This window comes from Siphateles boraxobius, unplaced genomic scaffold, assembly GCF_051911475.1.
Source record: "Siphateles boraxobius isolate OS27281-9 unplaced genomic scaffold, OSU_SipBor_1 41, whole genome shotgun sequence".
NCBI lineage: Eukaryota > Metazoa > Chordata > Actinopteri > Cypriniformes > Leuciscidae > Siphateles > Siphateles boraxobius.
In genome coordinates this window covers 18,081,968-18,108,795 of record NW_027509042.1, presented here as the reverse complement: position 1 = coordinate 18,108,795, position 26,828 = coordinate 18,081,968, and the positions used below count along the sequence as shown (strand labels likewise).

Genomic DNA, 26,828 nt, shown 5'->3' with positions numbered 1-26,828 from the left:
AGTAGAAACATCCAGAGCCACCGTGCACAGGCGTGTGCAGGAAATGGGCTACAGGTGCCGCATTCCCCAGGTCAAGCCACTTTTGAACCAGAAACAGCGGCAGAAGCGCCTGACCTGGGCTACAGAGATTCAGCACTGGACTGTTGCTCAGTTTTGCTTTCAGTTTTTCATTCGGAAATCAAGGTGCCAGAGTCTGGAGGAAGACTGGGGAGAAGGAAATGCCAAAATGCCTGAAGTCCAGTGTCAAGTACCCACAGTCAGTGATGGTCTGGGGTGCCATGTCAGCTGCTGGTGTTGGTCCACTGTGTTTTATCAAGGGCAGGGTCAATGCAGCTAGCTATCAGGAGATTTTGGAGCACTTCATGCTTCCATCTGCTGAAAAGCTTTATGGAGATGAAGATTTCATTTTTCAGCAAGACCTGGCACCTGCTCACAGTGCCAAAACCACTGGTAAATGGTTTACTGACCATGGTTTTACTGTGCTCAATTGGCCTGCCAACTTTCCTGACCTGAACCCCATAGAGAATCTGTGGGATATTGTGAAGAGAAAGTTGAGAGACGCAAGACCCAACACTCTGGATGAGCTTAAGGCCGCTATCGAAGCATCCTGGGCCTCCATAACACCTCAGCAGTGCCACAGGCTGATTGCCTCCATGCCACGCCGCATTGAAGCAGTCATTTCTGCAAAAGGATTCCCGACCAAGTATTGACTCTTGAGTGCATAACTGAACATAATTATTTGAAGGTTGACTTTTTTTTTGTATTAAAAACACTTCTTTTATTGGTCGGATGAAATATGCTAATTTTTTGAGACAGGAATTTTGGGTTTTCATGAGCTGTATGCCAAAATCATCAGTATTAAAACAATAAAAGATCTGAAATGTTTCAGTTGGTGTGCAATGAATCTAAACTATATGAAAGTTTAATTTTTATCATTACATTATGGAAAATAATGAACTTTATCACAATATGCTAATTTTTTGAGAAGGACCTGTATATTTCAAGTTGCAAGGAGGAGCAGTAATTTATGAAATAGATTGCACTGGATTTTGCAGACACTGCAGAGACATAAGATTTACTGTTAATATAAGGGCTTTCTCCTCCCAGTTTTTCATCCTTTTACTTTCAGCTGTGACATCTCAGAAATAGCAGAGTGGTGTTTTATGAACTATCATATATTTCCTTAGGCTGTAGAATCATATACCACACTGCTGGTGCTTGAATTTTTTGAGGTAATGCTGTGAATGATCAGGTGTCCATGAACTTTTTTCCCCATTTTCTGTTACTTAGTTTATTATTATAATTTTCAAAATAAAATTCTCAATTCAAAATATCACTATGTGTAGGGCTATTTCTTTCAAATACATGTAATGAGTGGAATGAGTAGGTGAAATTAATAAAGGCCCTGAAAAGGTAATGTTATTTTCTTTTCTTGTAGTATCACACCGCCCCCTGGTTGTACTCTACCATTGCAGGTCTTCTCTGCTTTAAAATAAAATAAAATAAAACGCATGCTTGCAGAGAAGGGCAGAGTGAAGCAGAGACCTATTTTATGTAACTGAGCTCTGTGGTTTTTACGTGAGAAAAGCGGTCATGTTACAAGACCACTCTTTTCTGGACCCTTTAAAGGAGAACATTTTGATACGTGTTGATAAATTGCACAAATATAGCTATCATTATTTCCTGTGCTGGTTTTCGCTTAGCCACAGGGCTTATTTTGGATATATAATTTGCAGACACAGAGCTTTCGTCTGCTGTTACAGACTAACTAACTGTGTGATGAGAACATACATTTATTTGCAAATATAGGCCTACATAATAGGCTATATTTATATGCTATATTTTATATGTAAAGTAGTACTCTAGACTACTTGCCTCAGCTACTTTACAAGCACACGATTTCTATTAAGATGAGTGTTTTTGATGCAATAGGCTACAGCCTAATTATTTGGAAAAATATAACTTACAGAAAAATAATCATTTTATTTTGAATTCTAAAAATGGAGTGCATACAAATATGGTTAAACCAATGTTCCAACATCTTTTTGTATTACTGAGCCACATGTTTGCAAGCGACAAATATCCAAAACAATTTAGATAATGAAAACATATTTTACGTCCATACATCAGCCTCGTTTATAGTCCACTATCCGTATAAAAAGCAGTATTCCTCTGCGCAGTATTTATATGTTATCCCCTGTAAGTTCCACGAAGCACAGTTTTGCCATAGGAAATAATGTACAGACAACTTTTTGTCTCACACGCGCTTCCGTTCAGCTTCGTTCGAAGGACGTTTGAGGGGTTGCCATCGGTGACGCGTCCCTACGCAACCAGACCCCGCCCTAGTTCTTGCATCTCCTCTTTGATTGGTGCATTTAATCCAGGCCTTCAAAAACTCGATAGATAGTTGGTCGAATCAGCTGTCAATCTCCCACAAAAATCTATTTACAGTAGGTTGTGAGCGGATCAAGTGTATCCGTTCAGGTTAAAGCTGCATCTCACTGTAACTAAAAGCTTTTTCGAGCTGGATTTTGTGTAATTAACAGATATTGTGCCCAGTATTTATTAGTTATTGCTCGGTGGAACGTTTTAATTCGTCTTTTTTCATCTGCTGAAGCGGAAGATCCAGGATAAAGATGTCTTCGGACGAAGACAGAGCGAAGGAGATTCTGAAGGGGTTTAAACTGTATCCTTAAGTGATGATGGGGCAGATTAACGTTAGCCTGCTAGCTGCAAAACCTCAAACTTGCAGAACTTTACATCATAGCTAGCTATCTGACTTCGGGCGTAAATCTGTATCCGGCTAATAATCTAAATGTTTTGAAACCAGGACTCTAATATTGATGATGCTGTAATTTGTATGATATGTTGATTACAGTTAGCAAACTGGAAGGTGAACTAGTTGCATATTATGTTATGCATTCTAGTCATAATGTTCAATACATGCCCGATTTCAATTGGAACAATCTCCATCTATAAACAAACTACAGGCTATATTTGCGTCTTTGGAGTCAGACTGTAAATTGACAGTTCAATTTGGATGTGCTAACACTTTTAAACACCCAATCAATTGTTTAAACTGTTTATGAAATGTATCCTATGAAGTTTTTAGGCATTATGTACGGTATGGCAGTATTATATTTGCTATGCAATGTGTGAATAGATAAATCGGTGTAATTTCTCTAATCCAGAGATTATGTCTGCGGTGTTCTATAAATTGTATGATTATGCTTGTTTTTGGTCATGTGCACACATGGATTATTGAGTTACTGGGATATGAATTGCAACTCTCTAGTGCAGTTATGATGCAATTATCATATCGTCCTTTCAAAGCAGTTGTACTTTTATTTGAGCATATTAGCATCAGTAACTAACTGGGATGCTGTTATTTGCTTTAGCTGTAAGTTTTGTTAATGAGGATACTATGAGACTGACAGGCACCTGATTCTTGGGATCAGGTGCATTAGCCAGGTGAAATCTCCTCACACAGTTTGTGCCTGCCATCACGATTACATAACTTTGGCTAGTGTTTCTATAATGGGCTCTGTAAATCTGACAAGAATAATCAAACTAGCACCAGAACATTCTGATGGCGTGAAAGTGGTCTGAGTAACGGCTGCCCCGTCAGACACAGTTTTTCTAATCTTCAAGTAGACATGGGTCTACCCTGTGTGACCTTCTTTGGGAAAGCAAGGGTGTGTCTTACAGGCTGGTAATTCTTAAATCCTTGATTTGAAAGGACAGGGATTTGCTGCCTTATGCTCCTCACATCCAACTGTGTGCTGCATGAGGCAAAGCTGTGGAAAATGATAGTTGACCAAAACTTATGTGAATATGCATCTTTTAATGTACAAGTCCGTAAGGAAATATTTTGAACTTACCCTACTGTTCAAAAGTTTGGTGTCAGAAAGATTTGTAAATAAATGAATTCATATTTTTATTCACTAAAGACACATTAAATTGACACAGTAAAAGTGACAGTAAAGACGTTTATAATGTTACATCTATTTCAAATAAATGCTGTTTTTTGGACTTTCTATTTATCAAAGAACCAGAAAAACGGTTGCTTATTGAGCACCAAATCAGGATAATAGCATTATTCCTGAAGCATTATGTTAAACTGAAGACTGGAATAATGGCTGCTGAAAATTCAGCTTTGCTATCACAGGAATGAATTATATTTTAACCTATGTTAAAATAATAAATAAATAAATAAATAAATACAGTTATTTTAGATTTTAATAACATTTCATAATATTACTGTTTTTATTCTAGTTTTGAACAAATAATAGCAGCCTTGATGAGCATAAGAGACTTCTTTCTAAAACATTAAAAATATTACCGACACCAAACTCTTGGTAGTGTATGTATGGATAAGGCATTCAGATATTGTTTTATGTGAAATAATGAAACTTATACTGTAGTTGTTCATAGTACGCTGGACCATGGGCTGGTATGCCATAGCCTAGATATCATCACCTATGATTTGAATTTGACCTTTAATTTAGAATAACGTTTTTATGCATAATATATTGTATTGGTCCTGCATTTAAGTTTTGACCTCAGCTGTTTTCACAGAATATGTGTCATCTTAATAAAGCACAGCTCTTTTTAGCAGTGTGAATCTGGTACAATGTAGTTATGCAGCACAGGCCAATTTCCAAAGGTTGTTTCAAAGTTTCATGCAATTTTACCTCCAGGCTTCATCATATCTGTCTTGTGTGTGTATGTGGTTTTTTTTTTTAACCAGTGTGCCCCAGAGGTGACTACCGTGTGCAAAGCACCATCCCATGAGTAGCTACAAAAAACACTGACTTAAATAATGAAAAAGATAGATTGTATCGTGTACCAAAGTGTTAGAAGTGTTAGAGCAATGTAACAATGAAAGCAATGCTGCAATAGCACAAGTATTAAGTATCTAAGTGTATCTAGAATTTTGAAGGAGTTTGTATTTTGTGTGCTGTGCTCAACGTGTCTTTCAAGGCTGGTTTTATGTTCCTGTGTCTTAGTTTTGGCAAACCGTTTGTAGTAACACGGCCTCCACCGCCATTATTTGTAACGAGGCAAAAATTTGTGAAGCATGTGCTGGTGTTTTTTTCTTTTTTTCTTTAAAGACACTCTTTTGCACAAATAACAACAGACTGGAAATGGCAACAATGGATGACTTTTTAAAAATGAATGTGGCTTCCATGAAAGCTTTGGCGCCGATGGGACTAATTACCTTGACAGTGACAGTGTTTGTGAGTAAAAGGGTCTCTCCCTTGTGACTCTCTCAGTGTGCTCAGCAGGTGAGATCCCTCAGACATCTGTCTCCAATAATCTCAAATGCAGTCACCTGGTTCATCAGAAACAGAGCCGAGCACTTTAGTGAATGGTTACTCATTTTTAGTGACTTCAGCTGTTGGCATCTAAATTCAGGGTAAAATATATTACTGGATACAGCACATAAAAGAGCTTGGAACGATGTATATCTTGATTTTTAACTTTTCCACCAGAATGGTTTGCGTTCTGGAGCTAAAGCCGGTTTTGGCCAGGCGAACTGGTGCCTGTCGTGAACTGACCGCGTGTTTCCACAGACTTGTGAACCCCCTTTTCTGCAGTGGAAATGCGTGGAACGGTTCGAGAATGGACAAAAGCCCGGAACAGTGTCGGTGGGAAAGGGGTACTTGAGGCCCCCTTGGAAGTTTGTTTAGACTACCTGGTTGAGAACCACTGGTCTAAATGATGTTTAAGCAATAGGCACATAGGAAATATTACCAACTTTTGTTATTTTTGTAGTGTAAACATAGTGCATGAAGATATGTGATGTTTTCAGTCAAATTACTACTGTATCATTTAATTTGGTTCCGTTTGGTTCTTTGGCAAAGGGGAAATATATCATCTCTCAGGGCTGGACTGAAAATGAATCCTGGGTCATGCTTCCGGTTATTTTTGTCTCGGGATTCATTTAAAGTATAGTAATGCCTTAGGCTACATCTACATTAATCCGGATACATTTGAAAACGGTGTTTTTGTTTAAAAACGCTCTCCGTCCACGCTAGCGTTTTCCGATGTTTCAGTGTGGATGAGAAACTTTTGGAATAAGCTAAATTCACCTTACTGCGCATGCGTAAAACCTCACAAAAGCTCACTGAGATGATAAATACGGAAAATAAATAATAAAGTAATCGCACAGTTCTTCTTATAGGATCATTTTATTTAGCAAAATATCTCACCATTCACTCATGCGTCCAGGTCGCACTTACTCACCATTATACGTTTGGTCTAAAACGCAAGTGCTCTCATGTATTTGCCGCAGGACAGCACATCATCTTTGCAGGACTGTGATATGAAGAGTGTGCAAAGTAACATATTTTAGCAACAGTGTGAAAGTAAATAACACAACAGGCGGTAAAAAAAACGGTAAACATGAATATCTATTGGTACAATATGCGTCACATGACTAATCTTACGTCATGTTTTTTAAATACCTACGTTTTGACAGTCCACACAACAAAGAAAAAATGCCGTTTTCAAATGTATCCACTTTTTGGAGAGCGTTTTCAAAAAGCTTAGTTTCCATTAATAAAAACGCCATCTCAGTGTGGAAGAAAGGCCAAAACGGAAAGAAAAAGATGCGTTATCAAACGAAAACGTATTAGTGTGGACAAGGATAGTTATATATAAAATTGAGTCTCCATAAAAACATATAATGTATTTATGAGAATATAAAAATATGATTATACAAATTATAAATATTTATTATAAATATAAAATATTATATTAATATAATCTATATACAAATTATATAATTAATATAAATATTATGTATTTATATAATAAAACACTTTATTATGGCTGCAGTGTCACTAATTTTGTAAAAAAAAAATTGTACAAAGTAACACTGTAACAGTATCCTTGTGTACATATGTTATATGTACTTACTATAGTACTAAGAGTAGATTATGCATAATTACATGCAACTAACCCTAATCTAAACCATATTCCTAACCATATAGTAAATACCTGTTATTGTTAATTAATTTTAGCCAGTACTTTAATGTTACACTTTTACAAAGGCACCTTCAAATAAAGTATAACACATTTTTTATGATGAGCCCTTTTCATTCCAACAGGAACAGATTTGGATTTTGGATTTAATGCTTGAAAGATAGATTAGGATTAGTGATACATGTAGCACACTTGTGCAGCCCTGACTGAGATCTCATGCGCTCGGTGACTAGGGCCTGTGCTGTGCACCTGTAATGACACATGCAGCCTCGTGTGAGTGTGCTCGACCTGCCTGAAAGACTCCTACAGGTGGTCTGAAGATGAAGAGGTCAGATGTCACAAACCATTGTTTAGCAGACAGATCAGGATGTTTTTAGACCTAAAGTGTGGTCTCCTGTTAGCTCTTATCTTAGTTGCTGGACTTGTGTTTGATTTAAAACTTAAAGCTGCTCAATGTAATGATCAGATACTCTTAAATTTAGGCATCATTTAATGGATTAGTTCATCCATCACAACTTTCGCAAACCTCTAATACCCACTTTCCTCGGTGGAACACAAAAATAATTGTAGCTGAATGCTTATGTGAAGATGCTCTTTCCCATCCAATGATTTGGTGGTCGAACAAGGTATTTAGTGAATTAAACTTAAAGTTTGTTCCTCACACAAACCTATCACATGGCTTTAGAGGAGTTTTAATATAGTGCAAGTGTCTTATGGACTGCTTTTATGGTGCTGTTTTGTTCTTTTTGGATCTTGACTGTAACTGAACATTCTGTCACTCTTTTGTTGAAAGAAAGTCATACCTGTTTGAAATGACAATGAGGTAAATTATGACACGATCTTCTTTTCTTAGATGAACTGTCCCTTTTAAGCCCAATGAGCCAAACCCTAAGTCTGATTATTGATTTGGACAAGTGTCTTCATGTGAATTTATCTTCCTCTCAAATGTCATTTACAAAAATGTTGGCCCTGAAATCAGAAGACATTTTTTCATTGTCAGTCTGTTCAGCACAAAGACTTTATATATAGAAAGACAGTGCACTCATATTACTATGAATGGGAGAACGTGCAATATGGCGGAATAAGTCTTGCCTTCTAAATAAAAGAGCCGATTGCTGATTGGTAAAGTCATCCCGTCACTGCAGCTGTCGTTAGAAGCTCCGGTTTTCAATGTTCTGATACGCACATTTAAGGACTGCACATGTGCATTGGCTGGTCTAGCCTGAAAAAAAAAAACTCTTTTTTTAACACCAACGTTTTATACTATATACATATTACTATTACCGTGTACAAACTATTTTAATGTAAAAAACCATATTTATGAGACAGTTGTTGTCAGATTTCATTGGTGATTTGATTTCAAATATGAAATTGATTCATATTTATTCATGAATTTGATGTTTCCCCGTTCAGAGAGATAGGAGCTGCACTTGCAAGACTGAAATAGATGCCCGAGAGGCATTTCAAAGATGGCCGCCGAGTGAAATGACTTAGCTGAAAGGCACTTTTGTTCAGCATGCCTTAACTTGTCTCCAGAAACTGGATGAATCTTAGAGATGCAGAGACAGGGAAGGTTCTCTGGCAGGGAACTGAAGACCTCTCTCTTCCTGGGGTAGAACATGAAGGTTTGTGGTTCTCAGCATTACCTTGCATTAAAGATTAAACTATTGACTACTTTGGCTACGCCAATTCTTCTCTTAATTTCCACTACATCACTGCTCTTTTTTTAATGATGTCAAAGTGAGGTCGAGATCAGTTTTCAGTACTGAATTTGGTACAGAATGTGCCATGTCTGGTAACTAACAGATTTGATTTTGTTTTCCAGCTCGGGTTCCTAAGAAGATCCTGAAATGTAAAGCAGTCTCCAGAGAGCTGAATTTCTCTTCAGTAGAAAAACTGGAAAAATTCCGACTGGAGCAAAAAGTTTTCTTTAAAGGCCAGTGCCTAGAAGGTTGTTCTGATTCTTTCTTGCACACTGCACATATGTGATAACAAATAGCAATGGTTGTAAATGCAAAATTAGAGGTATCTTTAGTTCTGAAATATCTAGATACCTAGTATTCTCAAGCAAGGAGCTCCTGTTAAAATGTGTAAAATATAAATGTTGCTAAAAATACTATTTGCTCATAATAATCCACTTATTAACCCCCTTTTACACAGCAGTCTCTGTAAATTATTATAAAAATTATTATTATAAATTATTTCAGTAAATACACAAATGTGCTGTTCACACAAGCAACTGCATTCTGTCTTTTTACCAGTAGGATACCATTACACATCAGTACCAAAATACCGGTAAACTCTGTAATGCAAGTCATCGGAAAAACACTGAACCGTTTTCTTCATCCACCTGGATGAGGAGAAGCGCTTTAGTTTCATTTTAGTTACTTTTTTTTTCCTTCTGAGTGACGGGTTTAAGGGGATGATCACACAGAATGCTGTTTAGCTCTTAAAAACACGAGACGCACAATAGTTACTATCGCACTGCTGTATGCAATAGTAACTGGAGAGCCACAAAGCTGATGAATAGAAAAAAAGGCAGGGTCCCGAGTACGAGACGCGGTGCAATATTCAGACGTCCGTCTAGCGCATGTTTACATAGAAAAAGCAGCGGAACTTACCATAAACCGTTCCGACAAACCTCGTACGTGCTCATGCCTGTAATCTTCATTCTCTGTTAACACACAGCATCATACTAGTAATTTACTGGTTATCTTAAAACTTCTCATTGCCAGAACTGTATTTTTGAAAAGGTCCTGTTCACACATGATCTCTTAATGGCAGTATACCAGTAATTTAGCAGTAAAGTTTGTATGTGTGGAAGGGGCTACTGTTAGCATCTGACCTTTTTATGAGTGTCAATAGTAGCCATTTTAGGTCATAGTCTGGGTGGATTTAGATGTAATGTAATGTAATCCAAATCAGGCACAGGTACATTTGAACATTTACGTATATACGCCTAAGATTCTTAAATAACCTGAACAGTATATTTTAAATGCAGTGTTTCTTTCGATTCAATTATCCTATTTGTACCCAAAATTATTTTCATAGAATTTTTGTGCATTCAACACTAATTTACGATGCAACTGTCAGCCATTATAAGTTTCATCTATGCTTGTCTTCATGGTATTGTGGACGTAGACTGATATTAATAGTAGCACAACTACAGTACGGTTCCAATTGTTAACATTAGTTATTCGTGATTGTTAACATGAACTAACAATGAACAATACTTCTACAGCATTTATTAATATTAGTCAATGTTCATTTAATTCAGTTAAATTAGTTCATGTTAATTTCAACTTTCAAACAAAACTAACTATAAAGAATGAGCAACTACATTTTTTACTAACTAACTAACATTAATAAAGACTAATAAATGCTTTAAAAACATTGCTCGTTGTTAGTTCATGTTAGCTAATGTATTAACTAATGTTAACTAACAGGACCTTATTGTTAAGTTTTACCAATATTAATATTCAATATAAATTGCCATTTTCTAATTCTAGACTTTACTTGTCAGGTTACTTTGTGTAATTGTGTTATAAAAGTGCTTGTGCATACAAATTCCTATGAACCAAGATGCAAAAAATGTACAATCTTGGAATAGCGATTTGTATGCACAAGCACTTTTGAAACATGTTAAATGATATAACTTGGACACATGAAAAGATGAGATTTTTGAAAGCTTGTTTGTGAAAATGTTTTTCCTCTTCTTGGCCTACTAGATTTGAAGTGTGTAAAAAGTATTTACACCACAAAATGCTTACACGTGTACCTTTTTTTGTCTTTTCAGAGTGGTTTTTCGAGTTTGGCTTTGTGATTCCTAATTCTACAAACACATGGCAGTCTTTGATAGAAGCTGCACCAGAGTCACAAATGATGCCTGCAAATGTCTTAACGTAAGAGTTTCCTTGAATAAAAAAAACATTTTCATGATAGTCAACATATTATATATTCATAAATGTTACTCATGGATTAATTATGGGTCAAATCTCTTCTCTTGTAGGGGTAATGTTGTTATAGAGACCAAGTTTTATGATGACGACCTTCATGTCAGCACGTCCCGGGTACGACTCTTCTACGTCTGAGACATGGAACCTTTATTTTATAAAAAAAAAAATTTTTTTTACTTTTACTGTCAGTCCAGAGGATGGACCCATCACTACAAGTTTCAATGTACAGAGGAGACACTTTACATACTGAGTATTTCTTCTGATGCGCTGTGACAACAACATTAAAGGGAACATTTTAGAACAAAACAAAAAAAACAGCTTCAAGACAAACGATTACACCAGTTTTATGGCAGATAAGGACTTGTACATAAGAGCTATCATGCTCATGACAACCTGGTTGTGTAAATTACCTGTTTGTATATTTTTCTTCTTCTATAATTCAAACCTGCTATGTACACTGCTTCCTTATCAGCTGTTTTTAAAAGGGTTTCTCCCAGTCTGTCTGGTCATTCATGTTCTCATTGTTTTGTTTTTTTGTTGTTGTTTTTTTTTTAGTTAAACTGTAAGATAGGCTGTGTTTTAAAATAAATGATGTAATTAAGGATTAAAATATTGATATGGATGTGTTCTCTCTCACATGTTAATTATTTTATGTCTCACATTGCATATACAGGAATATGGCAGATTTAACATAAAATAAGTGGAATATAAGAACAAATCAGAATTACTTCAAATGTTTAAAACATCTAGTATATGTTGCTCTTTACATGGATCCCATTAATAAATCCCACAGAATAAATTCGATTTTCAAAAGAGAATATTTGTATCCAGTAAAAATATATTAATGGTCGTCATAAAGTTTGTTTTAATTTAACACATAAAACCTTGGAATTAGCCTATAATTATTTTCTAAAGGGTGCCGGTATACTATGTAGACATGTCCAAAGCATGGAAATAACCAAAAGTACTACATTACCCAGAATTCCTTCCGGTAGGAGCGGAAGTTGTTCGAGACGACCTTGGGTAGCTCTTGCAAGCATGGCGAATAAAGAGCCTAACGTGAGTATAATGTCTTAATTCTTAAAAAAAAAAAATACCCTTATAAATTGTATTTTTATACATTATAATATTCAGCTTCACGCTTGGTAACACAAATTTGAACAGAAAGAGTGTTACAAACATGTGAATTAAATGACCATAAACCTGTTCTGCTCTAAAGTACATTTTAAGATTAAACCTGTTGTCTGGCCTCTTAATAAGGCCGTTAAAGTAGCTCTTGACGTAGGAATTTACATATTAATGTTTATTGTTTACTGATTCTCAATAGCATGCTCTGATGCTGAAATCCTGACTCCTGATGCCGGCTGGTCTAATAGACTGTTGGGAATTTGACGTTTAATATGACCCGTAACATATTTCTTTTGGTCTGAAGTTGACATGACGTAGTTCATGAAAGAATAAAAACTGATTGTGATTCTTCTCTAAGTCTAATTTGTTTATTACAGTATGCGCTTTCTTAATCAGAATGTCAGCTAATTTCTCAGACATTGTTAATTATTAAGAATGTCTTTAAATATAAGTGTGTGTGTGTGTCAAATGATGTCGCTGTTGTTGTCTCATTTAACCCGTTAGAGAGATCTTAAAAGCTTAGTTTACCCCAAAATGAAAAAAAAAATGTCATCAATTACTCATCCTCATGTCGTTCCAAACCTGTAACACTTTTGTTCATATTTTAATAACAAAAGATATTTTTAATGAAATATGTAAAATGTCTGTCCCTCCATTGACAGTACACGCAACTACCACTTTGAAAGTTCACAAACAGATAGTAAAACTAATCCATATAAATAGAGAAGTTTACTCCAAATTTTCTGCAGAGACTGACTGCTTTATATGATGAACAGATTGAATTTAGGCTTTTATTCACATATAAACTTCAGCGAAAATAAACAGAAGCTCAACCGTCCTTGCTTGAAGCCAGGAACAAACCTCATTGGTTTTTTAATGGCTCTGGCTCAAACCAGCTGCGTATCACATGGAAATGAATTAACCTCAATGGTTCTTCTCCCACAAGCAAGCAAGCATGCTTTAGCTTCCGTTTACCGTATATGATGTGCGCCGCGTTGATGAAAAGTGGTATTTGCGTGGACTGTCAATGGAAGGACAGAAATCTCTCAGATTTAATTTAAATATATTCATTTGTGTTTCGAAGATGAACGAAAGTCTTACTGGTTTGGAATGGCATAAGGGTGAGTAAATGACAGAATTTTCATTTTTTGCGTGAAACTAACCTTTTTAAATATTTTACTCAGTAATATTGTCATATATAATTTCCAATGCAAATTAATGTTTTGTTGTTTTTGTTATTGTGGTGTTGTTGTTGTTGTTGCTTTTTTGTACTCTCACAGAGGTTCCTCCAGCACCTGAGAGATCTCGCCGGACGCATGTCCTCTGGCTCAAGGGGGGCTGGAATCGGACTAAAGATATTAATTGGAGCAGGTGCACTTGCTTATGGAGTCAAAGAGGCAACATATACAGGTACATCCAGTATTGCATTAGAAAACGTCTTAGAAACAACTAATTTCTAGTGCAGTGCATTTATGCACTTCCATTCAAAAGATTGTAATAATAATAAGAAGAAAATTAGGTAACACTTTATTTTACAGTGTCCTTGTTACATATGTTACATGTAATTACCATAGTAATAACAGTAAATGATGCCTAATTACATGCAATTAACCCTCAACCAATTCCTAATCCTACCCTAACCCTATAGTTAGTACATGTAGTTAATTAATATTACACTGTACTTAAATATTTAATAACACTGTAACAATGACACCTTAAAATAAAGTGTAACCGAAAATTTATACCTTTATTTAGCAAGGACGCATTAAATCGATCAAAAGGGACAGTAAATACATTCACACAATGTTACATTTTTAATAAATGCTGTTCTTTAAAACTTCCTATTCATCAAAGAATCCTAAAAGAAAATGTCATGGTTTATACAAAAATAATAACTGTTTTCCACATTTTGATGATAATAATTCCAAATGAATGATTTCTGAAAGATCATGTGACACTGAAGAGTAATGGCTGCTGAAAGTTTAGCTTTGGCATCACAGGAATAAATTACATTTTAAACTATGTAAAAATAAAAAATAAACAGTTATTTTAAATATCTTGTAATTTATTGTAATAATGTCTCTTTTTGATCAAATAAATGCATAAGAGACTTTGAACCCAAACTTTTGAATGGTTGTGTATTTGTGCAAATATGTACTTTTCAAGTTAATATCAAAAGTAGATGATTGGTAATGCCATATCTCACACTAATGGTCTTGTCTTTAGTGGAGGGTGGTCAGCGAGCAATTATCTTTAATAGAATTGGAGGGATGCAGATGGACACAGTCCTTGCTGAGGGTCTCCACTTCAGGTGAGCTTTGTAATGACTTCGTGAACAGTTTTCTGTATGAAAGCAAACCCCATGTTAGATCTTTCCATAGCAAAAAAGGAAAGTTGTAGTTCTAAAAAAAAAAAGATTTTTAGTGACATTCTTCTTATAGGATACCATGGATTCAGTATCCAATCATATATGACATTAGAGCCAAACCAAGAAAAATATCATCTTTAACTGGAAGCAAAGGTAATTTTTTATTTTATTTTGATTCTTCCATTTTGAACATGGTCATAATATGTTCACAGTATTGATTATAGTTTATTTAAATAAGGCTGCCCAATCTGAAGCTGTTCTTTATTTTACTTGGAGTAAAGTTGTTTGTAATGTGGTCAGACCTGCAGATGGTGAACATCGCGTTGCGTGTGCTGTCCCGTCCGGTGGCTTCCAACCTTCCCGTCTTGTACCAGCAGCTGGGAAAGGACTATGATGACCGTGTGCTGCCGTCCATTGTAAATGAAGTTCTGAAGAGTGTGGTAGCCAAATTCAATGCCTCCCAACTAATTACACAAAGAGCCCAGGTTGGTATTCTCCCACAATCTGGCTTCCACAAATGAGTTCTAGAACCTACCGTAATATCCAGGATGTATATTTAAGGGAAGGGAATATCCAGATCACTATACTAAATGATTGTCTTTTTAATCTTTCATCGACATTGATTGCATGCAGGTCTCTATGCTCATCCGACGGGAGCTCTTTGAACGTGCTAAAGACTTCAACATTATTCTCGATGATGTGGCCATCACAGAGTTGAGCTTCAGCAGGGAGTACACAGCAGCTGTGGAGGCCAAACAAGTTGGTAGGTAAAATTCGGTTCTTGAGGGCCGTAGCGCAAAATATGTACATTGTTGCTGTAATAAAAATTATGATCATTCAGCCCAGCAGGAGGCTCAAAGAGCTCAGTTCTATGTGGAGAAAGCAAAACAAGATCAGAGGCAGAAGATCATCCAAGCTGAAGGAGAGGCCCAGGCAGCCAAAATGGTATGACCTTCTTATCTAAAAATATTTATTTTTGCCAAAGCTCATGGGTATTTTAAATATTATATTATATCATATCATATTATAATATATTATATTAAACATTGAGAAACAGCAACGGCGTGTCTTTAAAAACACTCTTTTGTGCAGAACTACTTCCTTCCTTCCTGTATTCAAATCTCAAGTTAACAGTTTAACAGTTGAGCTTAAGCCTCCATTACTAATTCTAAAACATTACTTTAGAACTAGTAACGAATGAATGTTGAGTCGCTTCATTGAAGCCTATTGTATTATCTTGAGTAGAGTATTATGGTATTATGAGAGGGAGATCGACTAAACGAGTGTATTATTATATCCATTATAAAAAAACAGTTTGAATATCCGCTGTGGAAAGTGATGTCTTTGTCCTTTTAAAAGTTAAGGGGATTTCCTTTGATAGCGCTAAAACAACTACCTTGTTCTGACTCAAATACTTTTTCCCCATCTAATAGGGTAAGTAATGTAACTTTCACTGAAGTCCATATCACGATCCTTTCTCAATACCAAATATATGGCATATCATTTAGATAGGCTAAGATATTATTATTATTGAACAACAATATTTAAATTAACAACAATAGCAAATATAAAACACAATAGGAAATAAACACAAGCAAACAATTCAGTCAAACGTACAAAAGCAGCACTCTAGTACTTGCACAGGATTTAAGTTAAATATAAGTAAAGTTATTAAACTTAATTGTCCCCTTAACCAAAATCAATTTGCTCTGGAACAAGTAATGGATTAAAAAGACCAAATATTGCCCGTTTGATATACCCCAGATGAATTATATCTCGTTTAACCACTATCTACACAAGAGCCAGCGGGAAATTCCCAAAGGACTGGCCGAGATGAAGCTGTTCTCTGCGGGTACATGAGCGCTGAACGGCCGCTGACGGCCTCGAGCTCGCATTTGCGAAAGTGTTAAAACAAACACGTGAAACAGTTGTTTGTATATGAGTCACATTTTCTAGGTCTAAATAATTACATTCTCACCTTAAAAACTCTAAAACACAACAACAGTGGTATTTTTTAAAAATATGACGTATTTGCTCGACCGCCATGACAGTCGCCGCAAGCGGTACAAACGGTGAAACGGTTCAAGTACTGATAATGTGGGAATATTGCAAGTACTGATAATGTGGGAATATCGCACGGCTGGAAAAGGCTCTGAGCCAATCAGATTTGAGAAACAGATTATATTTTATAATTTTGAATTATATTATATATTTTTTTTTTATTGTTGTTAATATTTAGATTATTATTAAGGTTACAATTTATTTTAACCCTTCGGAGTCTTGGGCTATTTTGGCCGTTTTTGAGTACTTTTATTTTTTTAAAATTTTGCAACATAAAAAAATGTTTACCATACCAATGTTTGGTATAATTTTTTTCAGCACAACATCACCTATATGATCAGACAATTAGTTTTTCACTTTGATGTACTCTATCAACATACTGGACCCAAAATCACACAAAAAACACAAAATCCGAATAGAAAAATTATAGCTTTTCTACTACAAAAAACACAAACATGCTCAATGAAGCATTTTAAAAGGTTTAAAATGTAAACACAAGTTGTAAATGTCAACATATACAGGTACAATTCAGATATAATCAACCTATATACAAAAAAAAATATGATTTACAAAAAAAAGCGTGTGTAGCCATAGGCTTTTTTTCTTTCTTTTTAGCTCAGCCACTTTTTAAAAAATGTTGTGCACACAATTATTCAGAGAGCTATATTTAAGGCCTTGCATTCCCAGAGTATGAGGGTTCGCAAATAGTGCAAATACAACATAAAAAATGTAAAATTGAGATAAAATTAAACTATATGCAGCAAAAAGCAGGTGTGGCAATAGGCGTTTTTTCTTTTCTTTTTTGCTTAGAAACTCTACAAAACAATTCATGTACAATTACACAGATATCTACATTACAGGGATTTCATTCCTTGAGTAAGAGGGGTTCCTCAATAGTGCAAATATACCATACAATAGGTAAAATGAACACAAAATCAAATTATACATACAACTATTTACAGCAAATATCAGGTGTTTTTTATTTTTATTTTTTATCTGTGCCTCTCCTCAAAACAGTTTAGCTAAATCTACTCCTAAACTACCTAAACTACTTCTAAACTACCTAAACTATCTACACTACTCCTAAACTACTCTCAAAATCTACTCAAACTCTTCCAAAAACTAGCAATAATCTCTCTCTATATATATAACGTATATATGTCTATCTTTATCAACTCCGTAAATCCTCTGCCTTTCAATTTTGCGTCTTAGCTCAGTTGGCTCCTCCTCCATTCCCTAAAATGTGCAGCCTGAATAGCAGAGTCAGCAGATTCACACATTTTTCTCCGTTTTGTTTTATGACAAAAACCGACGAAGTTATTAGAATAAATGCAACGCCTGTCGCATCCCATCTTGCGTTCTTTTACGAACGCGTCAGTATTTTTTTATATAAAGTTTAAATGATCATATCTCCGTTTTTACTTGGTCTATCAACACAAAACAAAAAGTAAAATAGAATTTCAAGCCAGCACTTTCGACAGAAGTGGACGGCAGCGCTCAACGTGACTTTGTTTTTATGCTTCGACGTCTTAAACTGGTCATGTAACTTGATCACGCCGGCGTGATCGGCGACCCCGAAGAGTTAAGGTGTCCTTGTTACAGTGTAATTATATATTTAAGTACTGGGTAACAGCCTGGTTTCACAGAAAGGGCTTAGATTGAGCCAGGATTAGGCCTTAGTTCAATTAGAACATTTAAGCAGCTTTTATAAAATAGCATGCCTTATAAAAAAGAACACTGATGTGCATCTTGAGACAGAACAATGGTGCTGACATATTCTAAGATATGGCAGTGCAAGTTGCTTTCAGTTAAAACCGTTCAAACATAGGGCTGTAGGGGTGCAACGGATCAAAAAACTCAGGGTTCGGATCGTTTCTCGGATCAGAGTCACGGATCGGATCATTTTTCGGATCAGCAAAAAAAAAAGGCCTCATGTCTGCACCTATAAACACAAATGATAGCTAGGCCTGTCACGATAACACATTTTGCTGGACGATAAATTGTCAAAGAAATTATTGCGCTAAACTATAATATTGATGATAAACGATAATATTGTCGTTCTGAGACCATTTTCATCTAAAATAATGATAATGGCATAATAATGCAGGTACACCTTTTCAAAGATCAATAAACTTTTATTTCTAAAGACTATTTAACACTGAAAACATTTTAAATATATGAACAAAACAACCAAAAACAAAAGCAATGGACTCTCATTCTCTGTTAACAAAAAATGCACTTACCAATGTGTTCACACTGAGAATCATATGCATCATGTAGGCTACTGTGTGAGCATGCGTCTCATATGAGTGTGTGCGCGGAGTTTGTGTGTACTCGCGTCTCATTGAGTTTGTGCGCGAGTTTGTGTGTGTGTGTGCTCGCGTCTCATATGAGTAGGTGCGTGGAGTTTGTGTGTGCGCGCGTGCGTCTCATATGAGTAGGTGCGTGGACTTTGTGTGTGTGCGCGCGTGTCTCATATGAGTATGTGCGTGGAGAGTTTGTTTGTGCGCGCATCTCGTGTGTGTAGAGTTTGCGTGTAACGTTATGTGCGAGAGCGACTTTAGGTGTGTCTTTGTGCAATTCATATGCATTTGTTTGAGCATTCAGCAGTATACATGTATGTTTGACTACTTAGTATATGTGTATGCAAGTGTTTTATGTGTGCGTGAATGAAGTTTGATTTTTTTAAGCCCTAGACTGCGCCTCATATGAGGGAGAGAGAGCGCGCACGCGAGAGAGAGAGGGACGAGCGAGAGCCTGGTAGTGCTGCGCGAATGTTTTCACTCCTGTCAGTGAAACATCGGGGCGATGTCGCTTCAAATGCGTGGCCATGCTGCCACAGTGCCTACACACGGTTTTATCCACTAACCTCTTTCCTTCATCATTATATTTGACAGGGAAGCCAAAATGCTCCCATACAGGGGATTTAAATGACGCGGGGGGTTCAAGCTCCTCTATTCCTCCGCTCGCCATGACCACGCGGTGTGTGGACTGAACATGCCGCATGCGCACAACTTTTTTTTTTTTTCATAAATCAATCAGCGGATCACTTGTGTGCCGAACCTAAGATATTGATCCGAACGGATCACGGATCAATGATGATCCGTTGCACCACTATAGGGCTGGCAATGGAGTTCAATTCTTTTTAGGTACTGACCGAATTGCCTCAATACTATTGAGTATCGAAACATGTCTTGTCGTTCAGTACCAAATTTCGATACCTAGGTTAATGTCGTCAACGTCATTGAGCCAATAAGCATGCAGCATGATTGGCTGTGGCGGAAAAACAATAGTTTACGCAGTTGCCCAAAGAGACGTGGCTCACACGTGAGGCTGTAGTGTAAGCGTCCTAACCCACATAGATGGAAAATATGTGGAAAAGATCAAAAGTATAGCTACGTTTCACCAGACTTGATGCCAGCAGCCCGCGATGCTATATTTGCGACAAGATGATTGCTGCCAAGACCGGTGTTGTGTCGAATTTCGACTCCCTGCCAAATTATTCCCCCCCTCGATGAAGTCAGTACCTGATTGCCTATTCCTAACCCCAGCCCTAATCCTAACCCCTCCTCCACAACTAATCCCAAACCTACAAATGATAGGGGGGTAATAATTTCGCGGGGGTCAGAATTTGGCACAACACCTGTAACATGACAAATCTGATGAAGCACTTAACAGCACACAGAATAAACTTGAGCGCAGAAAGTTGCTCCATCTTCGACTGCAAGAAGAACTGGAGCGCGTCACAAATGAACGTCAAATTGAAATGTCTTCTTTTAAACGAACCAATTCGAAACAAATAGTTTGATTATGTAATCCAAATAAAAGGTGCATTTCTCTCTATAGGCGCGCACGTTCACTATACTGGCTGCAGAGATGACGAGTCCGCAATGTCATCTTCATCTTTGCAGCCAACACAGACTCAGAAAACACCATTTTATTAATAAACAATTAAAATGTCTCCTTGCTATTTTGTCCTGACACATTCATAATCATTAGGCTACTTTTGCCAGTGCTTTACGGCAAGCTTTGTGTGCTGAGCGCAAGGCATATATCCCGCCATGTATAAGTCTATATTTAAGTAAAATCAAATTTATTTGTATAAAATTTTTCAAAATACATATAGTTTTAAAGCAGCTTTACAGAAAATGCATGTCTAAATTACAATTTAGAGTGATCTGTTATTATCAGTGCCAGAGGTGACTTTGTGTAAGCAATGCATTTCAATTCAATTTTCATTCAGTTTCATTGTTAAACAATGCATTAAGGCAGAAACAAGGAGCTCATTGAAGTAAATAATGCATGTTGTTAAATGATTAGGATACATAGAAAACTTTAGCATTGGTGCTTTTTTACAGATTTAAATGTGTGTAAAAAAGTCAAAAAACTGACATAATGTTGTTAAAACGGATTTAATAAAATTGTTATCGAAAAAAGTATCGTTCAGGAACCAGTATCAAAGTCAAGGTATATCGGTATCAAAAAGTTTTAATTGATACCCAGTAGGGTTGGGCGGTATTTCGGTAATATCGTATAATAGCAGGTCTTAAAATAGCAACGGTATCAGTTTCAATACCGTCATTACCGGCACTTATATATAATATATAAATATAATTTATTCAATGCCTAAAAATGCTTATGTAGTTGTCATCAAATGACAGTGTGGAGGAGAAAGAGAGAGAGAAAGAGAGAGAGGGAGAGGTGGTAAATACTGACAAGGCAATTTGTAAATGTTGCAATAAAAAAGGTGACCGCGAGAGATGGAAACACCTCTAACCTAATGTCTTATCTCCGAAACAACCACCCACTCACTGTTGCGAGGATGCATTTTTCCCCGAGTTCATTAAATAAGCGCATTAGTTTATATTTGTAAAAATATTATAATGTTATTTTTTTTTACGTTGATAATGAAAACTGATCAGCACGAGTAAGATGGGATGCATCGGGAGTCAGACATTGACCACTTAATTAAGTTTTATTTTGTAAAAGGCCTTTCTTTAAAGTGAATTTCGTTTTGTATAAATTGTATCTTAATTTTAATAATTTTTTTATCAACCAATAATAAATAAGAATCAAATATAGCAGACAACATAATCATGACATGATCGTGCGCTGGCGCGCCGCGGTCACTTGCATTGAAATCTCATCATAAATTAACCGAAACTCACGAAACAATTCAAAACGAAAGGAAATAGGCCACTCGCTGATTATTTAATCCATGATGTGCATTTCTCTCTATGCGCGTTCATACGGAAATGGCCAACGCGTTCTCATCCCGATGCGTCATATACGACGCTTTTGCCAAAGCATACATATCCTACGCACATGGCACCCTTTAGCGTAAATAAACACGCACAGAGTATGGGTAGGTTTAGGTCTGGGGTAGGGTTAGGGTTAGACCACTAGGAGGCGCCTTCTGCCCCATATATATCTGCGTCTCATATTTACGCTAAAGGGTGCCATGTGCATAGGATATGTACGCTTTGGCAAAAGCGTTGTATATGACGCATTGGGATGAGGACGGGCTGCAAATTAAATGAAACTATTCAAAACGAAAAGAAATAGGCTAGCCTACTCTCTGATTATTTAATCCATGATGTGCATTTCTCTCTATCGTTCACTATGGAGATGGCGATTCTTAATTTCTTTAAACGAAACAATTCAAAAGGAAAAGAAATATAGGCAGCATACTCTCTGATTAATAGATGATGTGCATTTCTCTCTATAGGTGCGTTCACTACGGAGATATCAATCGTCAATTTCTTTAAATGAAACAATTCAAAACGAAAAGAAAAAGGCTAGCCTATACCTTCTGATTATGTAATCCATGATTTGCATTTCTCTCTATATATGCGCGTTCACTAGGAGATGGCGATCGTCAACTTAATCTTTGCAGCACTGACAGAAAAGTTGTATTAATAAAAATCAATGGACGCATGTCACCGGATTTACAAATGCACTTCTTGCTTGTTGCTTGTTAATTTAATTTAAATTAATTAATAAAATGAATGAGCATTTTTGCTCATTTATAAATAGTATTTATATCTACCACCCCCTCAGCACCTGGGTTAAAAAATTATTTGGCGCCACCATATTATAACGGCCCACGTATTAAAAATAGTCGAGTCTAAATAGGGCTACGGCTCATATTACATTTAATGCCGTCAGCCGGGATCAGACAAAACGTGCACGGGTTGGCCTTGATTTTTTTTTATTTTTTTGCCCGATCTGGTATTCAGAACGGTGTAGGCACAAGCCAACAGTTTTGGTAACGCTTTCTGAGCCTTATGTCATAATTTTTAATCAGTTACGGTAATACCGTATACCCCGGTAAAATAGGGAGGAGGTTTGACGGTATCAAAATTTGGATACCGCCCAAGCCTAATACCCAGCCCTACTCAGACATGCGTTTTAGTCTGGGACTAGCTTAAGCCTTGTCTGTGAAACTGGGGGATTATCATTTAACTACATGTACATACTATAGGGTTAGGATTAGGTTTTGGTTTAGGGTTAGTTTCATAGTTATGCATAATTTATAGTTATTACTTTAGTAGTTACATGTAACGTGTAATAAGGACACTGTAAAATGAAGCATTACATAGCGTTTTATGATATAAATATTATTAATGTGTCTTTCGTGAAAAATGTTTTATGAGAAATGTATTTTGGTTTCTAATTCACAGTTAGGAGAGGCTGTCACAAAGAATCCCGGATACCTTAAACTCAGAAGAATCAGGGCAGCGCAGAACATTGCCAAAACGGTACAATGTTACCATTCACTTCTTTCCACAGCTATGTGGCATTTTGCTTATTCATAATTTTTTATGAGTTTTCCTGATGTAAACTGTATTCTTTGGAAAAAGGTGTGTTTTTCACCCATGTAAATATTTGATGTTCACTAGCAGTTCTGCCAAGGTTCGGCTGGTTACATACCAGTCCTTTTGGAAAAAGTTGAATGTTTTATGTCTTTTGAAAGCCCTGACCAGATTAAGGTTGTTTTCCAGGTGGCAGTTTCACAGAACAAGGTGTACCTGAACTCAGATAGTCTGGTTCTGAATCTACAGGATGACTATTTTAACAAGTAAGAACTATAGCTATATGCCTTAATACATCTAGTCTTCCTGTATGTATGCTAATACCAGTATAGTCTGCATGACCCCTCAAAATAAATTTTTGTCTTTGCTCTGTGCATAATTAATTAATTGCATTTTGTAAAAGTTTAATTAATGTTGGCAAAACATTTTTTTTTATTGCAGATTGTCACTTGGAAAGAAGTAACCCGTTCAAATTGCACTCGTTCTAATTGTCAGAGGTTCTATTACAAGAAGCCGTATGTGTGTCCTTTGAGATGGCTTTTTCTGATTGGGTCACAAATGGATACGTCATTCTGGGGAAGACTCATTAAATATCTAATGGTGTAGACCTGGTTCATCAGTTAAATTTGACTCCACAATTTGCTGATGATCAAAACACTACAGATTTGTGTTAATGAATGAATGCAAACATGTACAACTGGACCAGAACTTTTAATTCTTTTCAACATTGATTGTTGCAACAGGAAACATGCATCTTTAAATGATACAATAGAGGATCAAGGTTGGTTGAAAAAAATCCATCCATTCTTTTAGGAATGATTTATGTCTTTGCTGAAAAATAATACATACAGTTGTATTTATGTGAAACAAAATGACAGCTAATAAAAACTTTCATATGTTATATAAGTTTCATGCTTTTTTGACAATTGCTTTAGTCTTTGGATTAACCCTGGAATATTTTAATCCTAAACAATTTTCTTTCTGTTTTGTTTGTTTGTTTGTTTGTTTTTTACAATATTTCTTGGTATTTTATTATGAAACTTGGTATTAAACCAGCCTGCACTATAAAAGCATCACTCCATCACTTGCTTCTGGTAACTCAGTCCAAACCTGCTCAATCTGCCTCTCTGCTTACCCTTTGAATAGCCTCTTTTCTAGGGCTTGTTTGGCTCTTCTATTGGCTCTTGTCTATTTTCATTCTTTAAAAAGGCACCAATGAACAGATGCTGATCCTTTTGTCAGGCTGCATACTGCATAGCTAAATACATGCTACCATTTTTGACGATGAAAAAAAAAGTCACATAATAAATTCTTGTTTGATCTCTTAGCAAGTTTTTTTCTGCAAGTAGATGAATATGGTTGTCTTGTTCTAAGTATATTGGCCAGATAATATGAAAAGGCACACCATTTTTATTTGAATTTCAATTTCAGCATAATATTTTAATGCAGTATGTGCAGCTTTTTAATGCAATTTTCTTGTCTTGTGCACATTCTGGATTGACACAGTGTACCAAGTTACGAAGAGATGGGGGGGAATGGGATGATTTTTTTCGGACACAATTTCAGGCATGTCTGTGTGAAGGTCATGCATGAACAAAGATGTTTGTTTTTTCGTTGTTGTTTATTAAGGTTATCTTAAACCCGTTTTTAGGATGTAATTGTTGTTGTCTATACAAAAGATTCTTTTCAGGTGGCACAGTCTTTTAAAGTAGCTTACATCACTGAATTCAAAACAACTTTAAATTCAAACCTAAGATAAAATGATAAACATTATACACATTTTAAAAAAATATATAAGCTAAATTATAAACTTCTAATTACATTCAATTTGGCTCAATTTATTTTTTCCAGAATTTGTTCTGAAAATTGTTTTTAATAGGTAATATCAGAAAGGAATAAAGAAAAAACAACATAGAAAGTCATGCAGTGGCCAGATGGGACTTGTCCATATGGAATATGATGTGTATGATGATTTTATATTACAGTGCAAAAAATAGGTCTGTATGATTTCTCCAGAAGAATGTATAGAACTGCAGTGGCACATGGGTGGATATACATGATTTATTTTTCCGGTTTTGTTGAATGCATTTTTTGTGAATATTGAAGACCTTTTTTCAGGGGGGCGTAGTAGGTCAAGGCTGTCCACGTAATCTTAGACATAATGTTGGGGACAATGGGACATATTTGAGTCAGTGGATGCAGCCTGAGATTTATGCTGTAAAAATAGGGCACAATGTACTGTATAATTTTTTTTTTTTTATGTGTGTTTTAACTGTTTTTGAATAAAGCTTTGTGCTGTTTTTAGGGTTAATGGAAATTTCTGTAAAATTACTGGATAATGTACTGGCAGAAAGTTACCAGTACATTCTCTGTTTTTTAAAAAAAAATTTACTGTGTATCTTTATTGTAGCTTTATTAGTAATTATATATTTATTGATGACGCACAGATTTAATTAACAATTCCAAGAAAAAATGCAGTCCATCCAAACCAGGAGCTTTATAAACCTCTGTAGCCTGCTCTTTTATACAACTCCTTTACATTATTTAAAAAAATAATAATAAATTCAGGATGGAGTGTATGAATTCTGAAAGAAGTGGTTAAATGTAACCATGTGTGTAATGTACTGATTTATCACATATAAATCAATTATATATATATAGGCATTATAACAGCAATCTGCAAGTTCTAAGAAATGTCAACATTGGCAATTGAAAAGGCCATAATTAGCCAAACACTGCTCTGTTTAAGAAACAAGTTATTCAGTATATCTGTTTAATTTCTTATACACAATTTAACCAGAGCTAAGAGTAAGAACTAATTTTCAAGAAGTCGCTGACTGCCTGCATGTTTCAGTGGATAATCAGGGGTTGTGTTAAAGCTCTTATATGACTCTGTGTTGTCTCAGTATAATTCGATTATATTAAGCCCTTTGTGTACGTGTGACTATGGAACTGTAGCTTGTTGGTGTCAGACTTGCTAAAGGGCCCACTAGGTGGCACTCAAGACCTAATACTGTCCTACATGGCATCACATCACATTCAGCTGCTGAGATTGTCTGCTAAATAAAACTACAAACGTTTGAGCTTGGGTTCAAGTCAAGTCTGTTCCTGTAGTTTTCATAACGTACAGCTGGGTTTAGCGTGACGCCGTGGCCTCAGGCTTTAAAGCTTGAATTCATCCTTAATGGACCCCTATACAAGGTCCCTCTTTTAAATGAAAAGCTCTGTTGAAGGAGAGGGGGTGCTACATGCTTATTCATGGAGGTGGGCTGTAGGTCAGGCGTCTGTGAGCGAACACTGCGGGAAAAACATAAACACGGCCCTCCCAAAGCTCCAGTTGTGGATGACCAACAACAGCCATGTTTTAGTCAAAGACTTCTGAGAGGAAATTATTTATTTATACATTTTGGAACGTTGAAATGCAGTTTAAGGGCTTCAAGCTTGGATGGATGCATTTACACATACCAACCTTTGGTGTGTTTATAAAGCTTTAAATGGATAGTTCACCCA

At 36.1% G+C, this 26,828-nt stretch overlaps 2 protein-coding genes across 3 annotated transcripts; both read left to right on the top strand.

The window, feature by feature from the left end:
- The first annotated feature begins 2,443 nt into the window (after nucleotides 1-2,443).
- pde6d (phosphodiesterase 6D, cGMP-specific, rod, delta) lies at nucleotides 2,444-11,568 on the top strand. Its single transcript, XM_077198758.1, has 5 exons — nucleotides 2,444-2,686; nucleotides 8,527-8,615; nucleotides 8,816-8,941; nucleotides 10,787-10,892; nucleotides 11,000-11,568. Exons 1-5 carry the CDS (start codon nucleotides 2,637-2,639, stop codon nucleotides 11,079-11,081), a joined length of 453 nt encoding a protein of 150 aa, XP_077054873.1. The 5' UTR covers nucleotides 2,444-2,636; the 3' UTR covers nucleotides 11,082-11,568.
- A 328-nt stretch (nucleotides 11,569-11,896) lies between these two features.
- On the top strand, nucleotides 11,897-24,219 carry phb2b (prohibitin 2b). 2 transcript variants are annotated; one of them, XM_077198757.1, is made up of 11 exons: nucleotides 11,942-12,005; nucleotides 13,159-13,195; nucleotides 13,355-13,484; nucleotides 14,301-14,385; nucleotides 14,516-14,595; nucleotides 14,743-14,927; nucleotides 15,076-15,205; nucleotides 15,284-15,387; nucleotides 23,187-23,264; nucleotides 23,508-23,584; nucleotides 23,760-24,219. In XM_077198757.1, exons 3-11 carry the CDS (start codon nucleotides 13,391-13,393, stop codon nucleotides 23,779-23,781), a joined length of 855 nt encoding a protein of 284 aa, XP_077054872.1. In that variant the 5' UTR covers nucleotides 11,942-12,005; nucleotides 13,159-13,195; nucleotides 13,355-13,390; the 3' UTR covers nucleotides 23,782-24,219. The 2 variants fall into 2 exon arrangements, with proteins under 2 accessions (XP_077054871.1, XP_077054872.1); XM_077198756.1 differs by lacking the exon at nucleotides 13,159-13,195 and having other exon boundaries at nucleotides 11,897-12,005.
- Nucleotides 24,220-26,828: the final 2,609 nt, after the last annotated feature.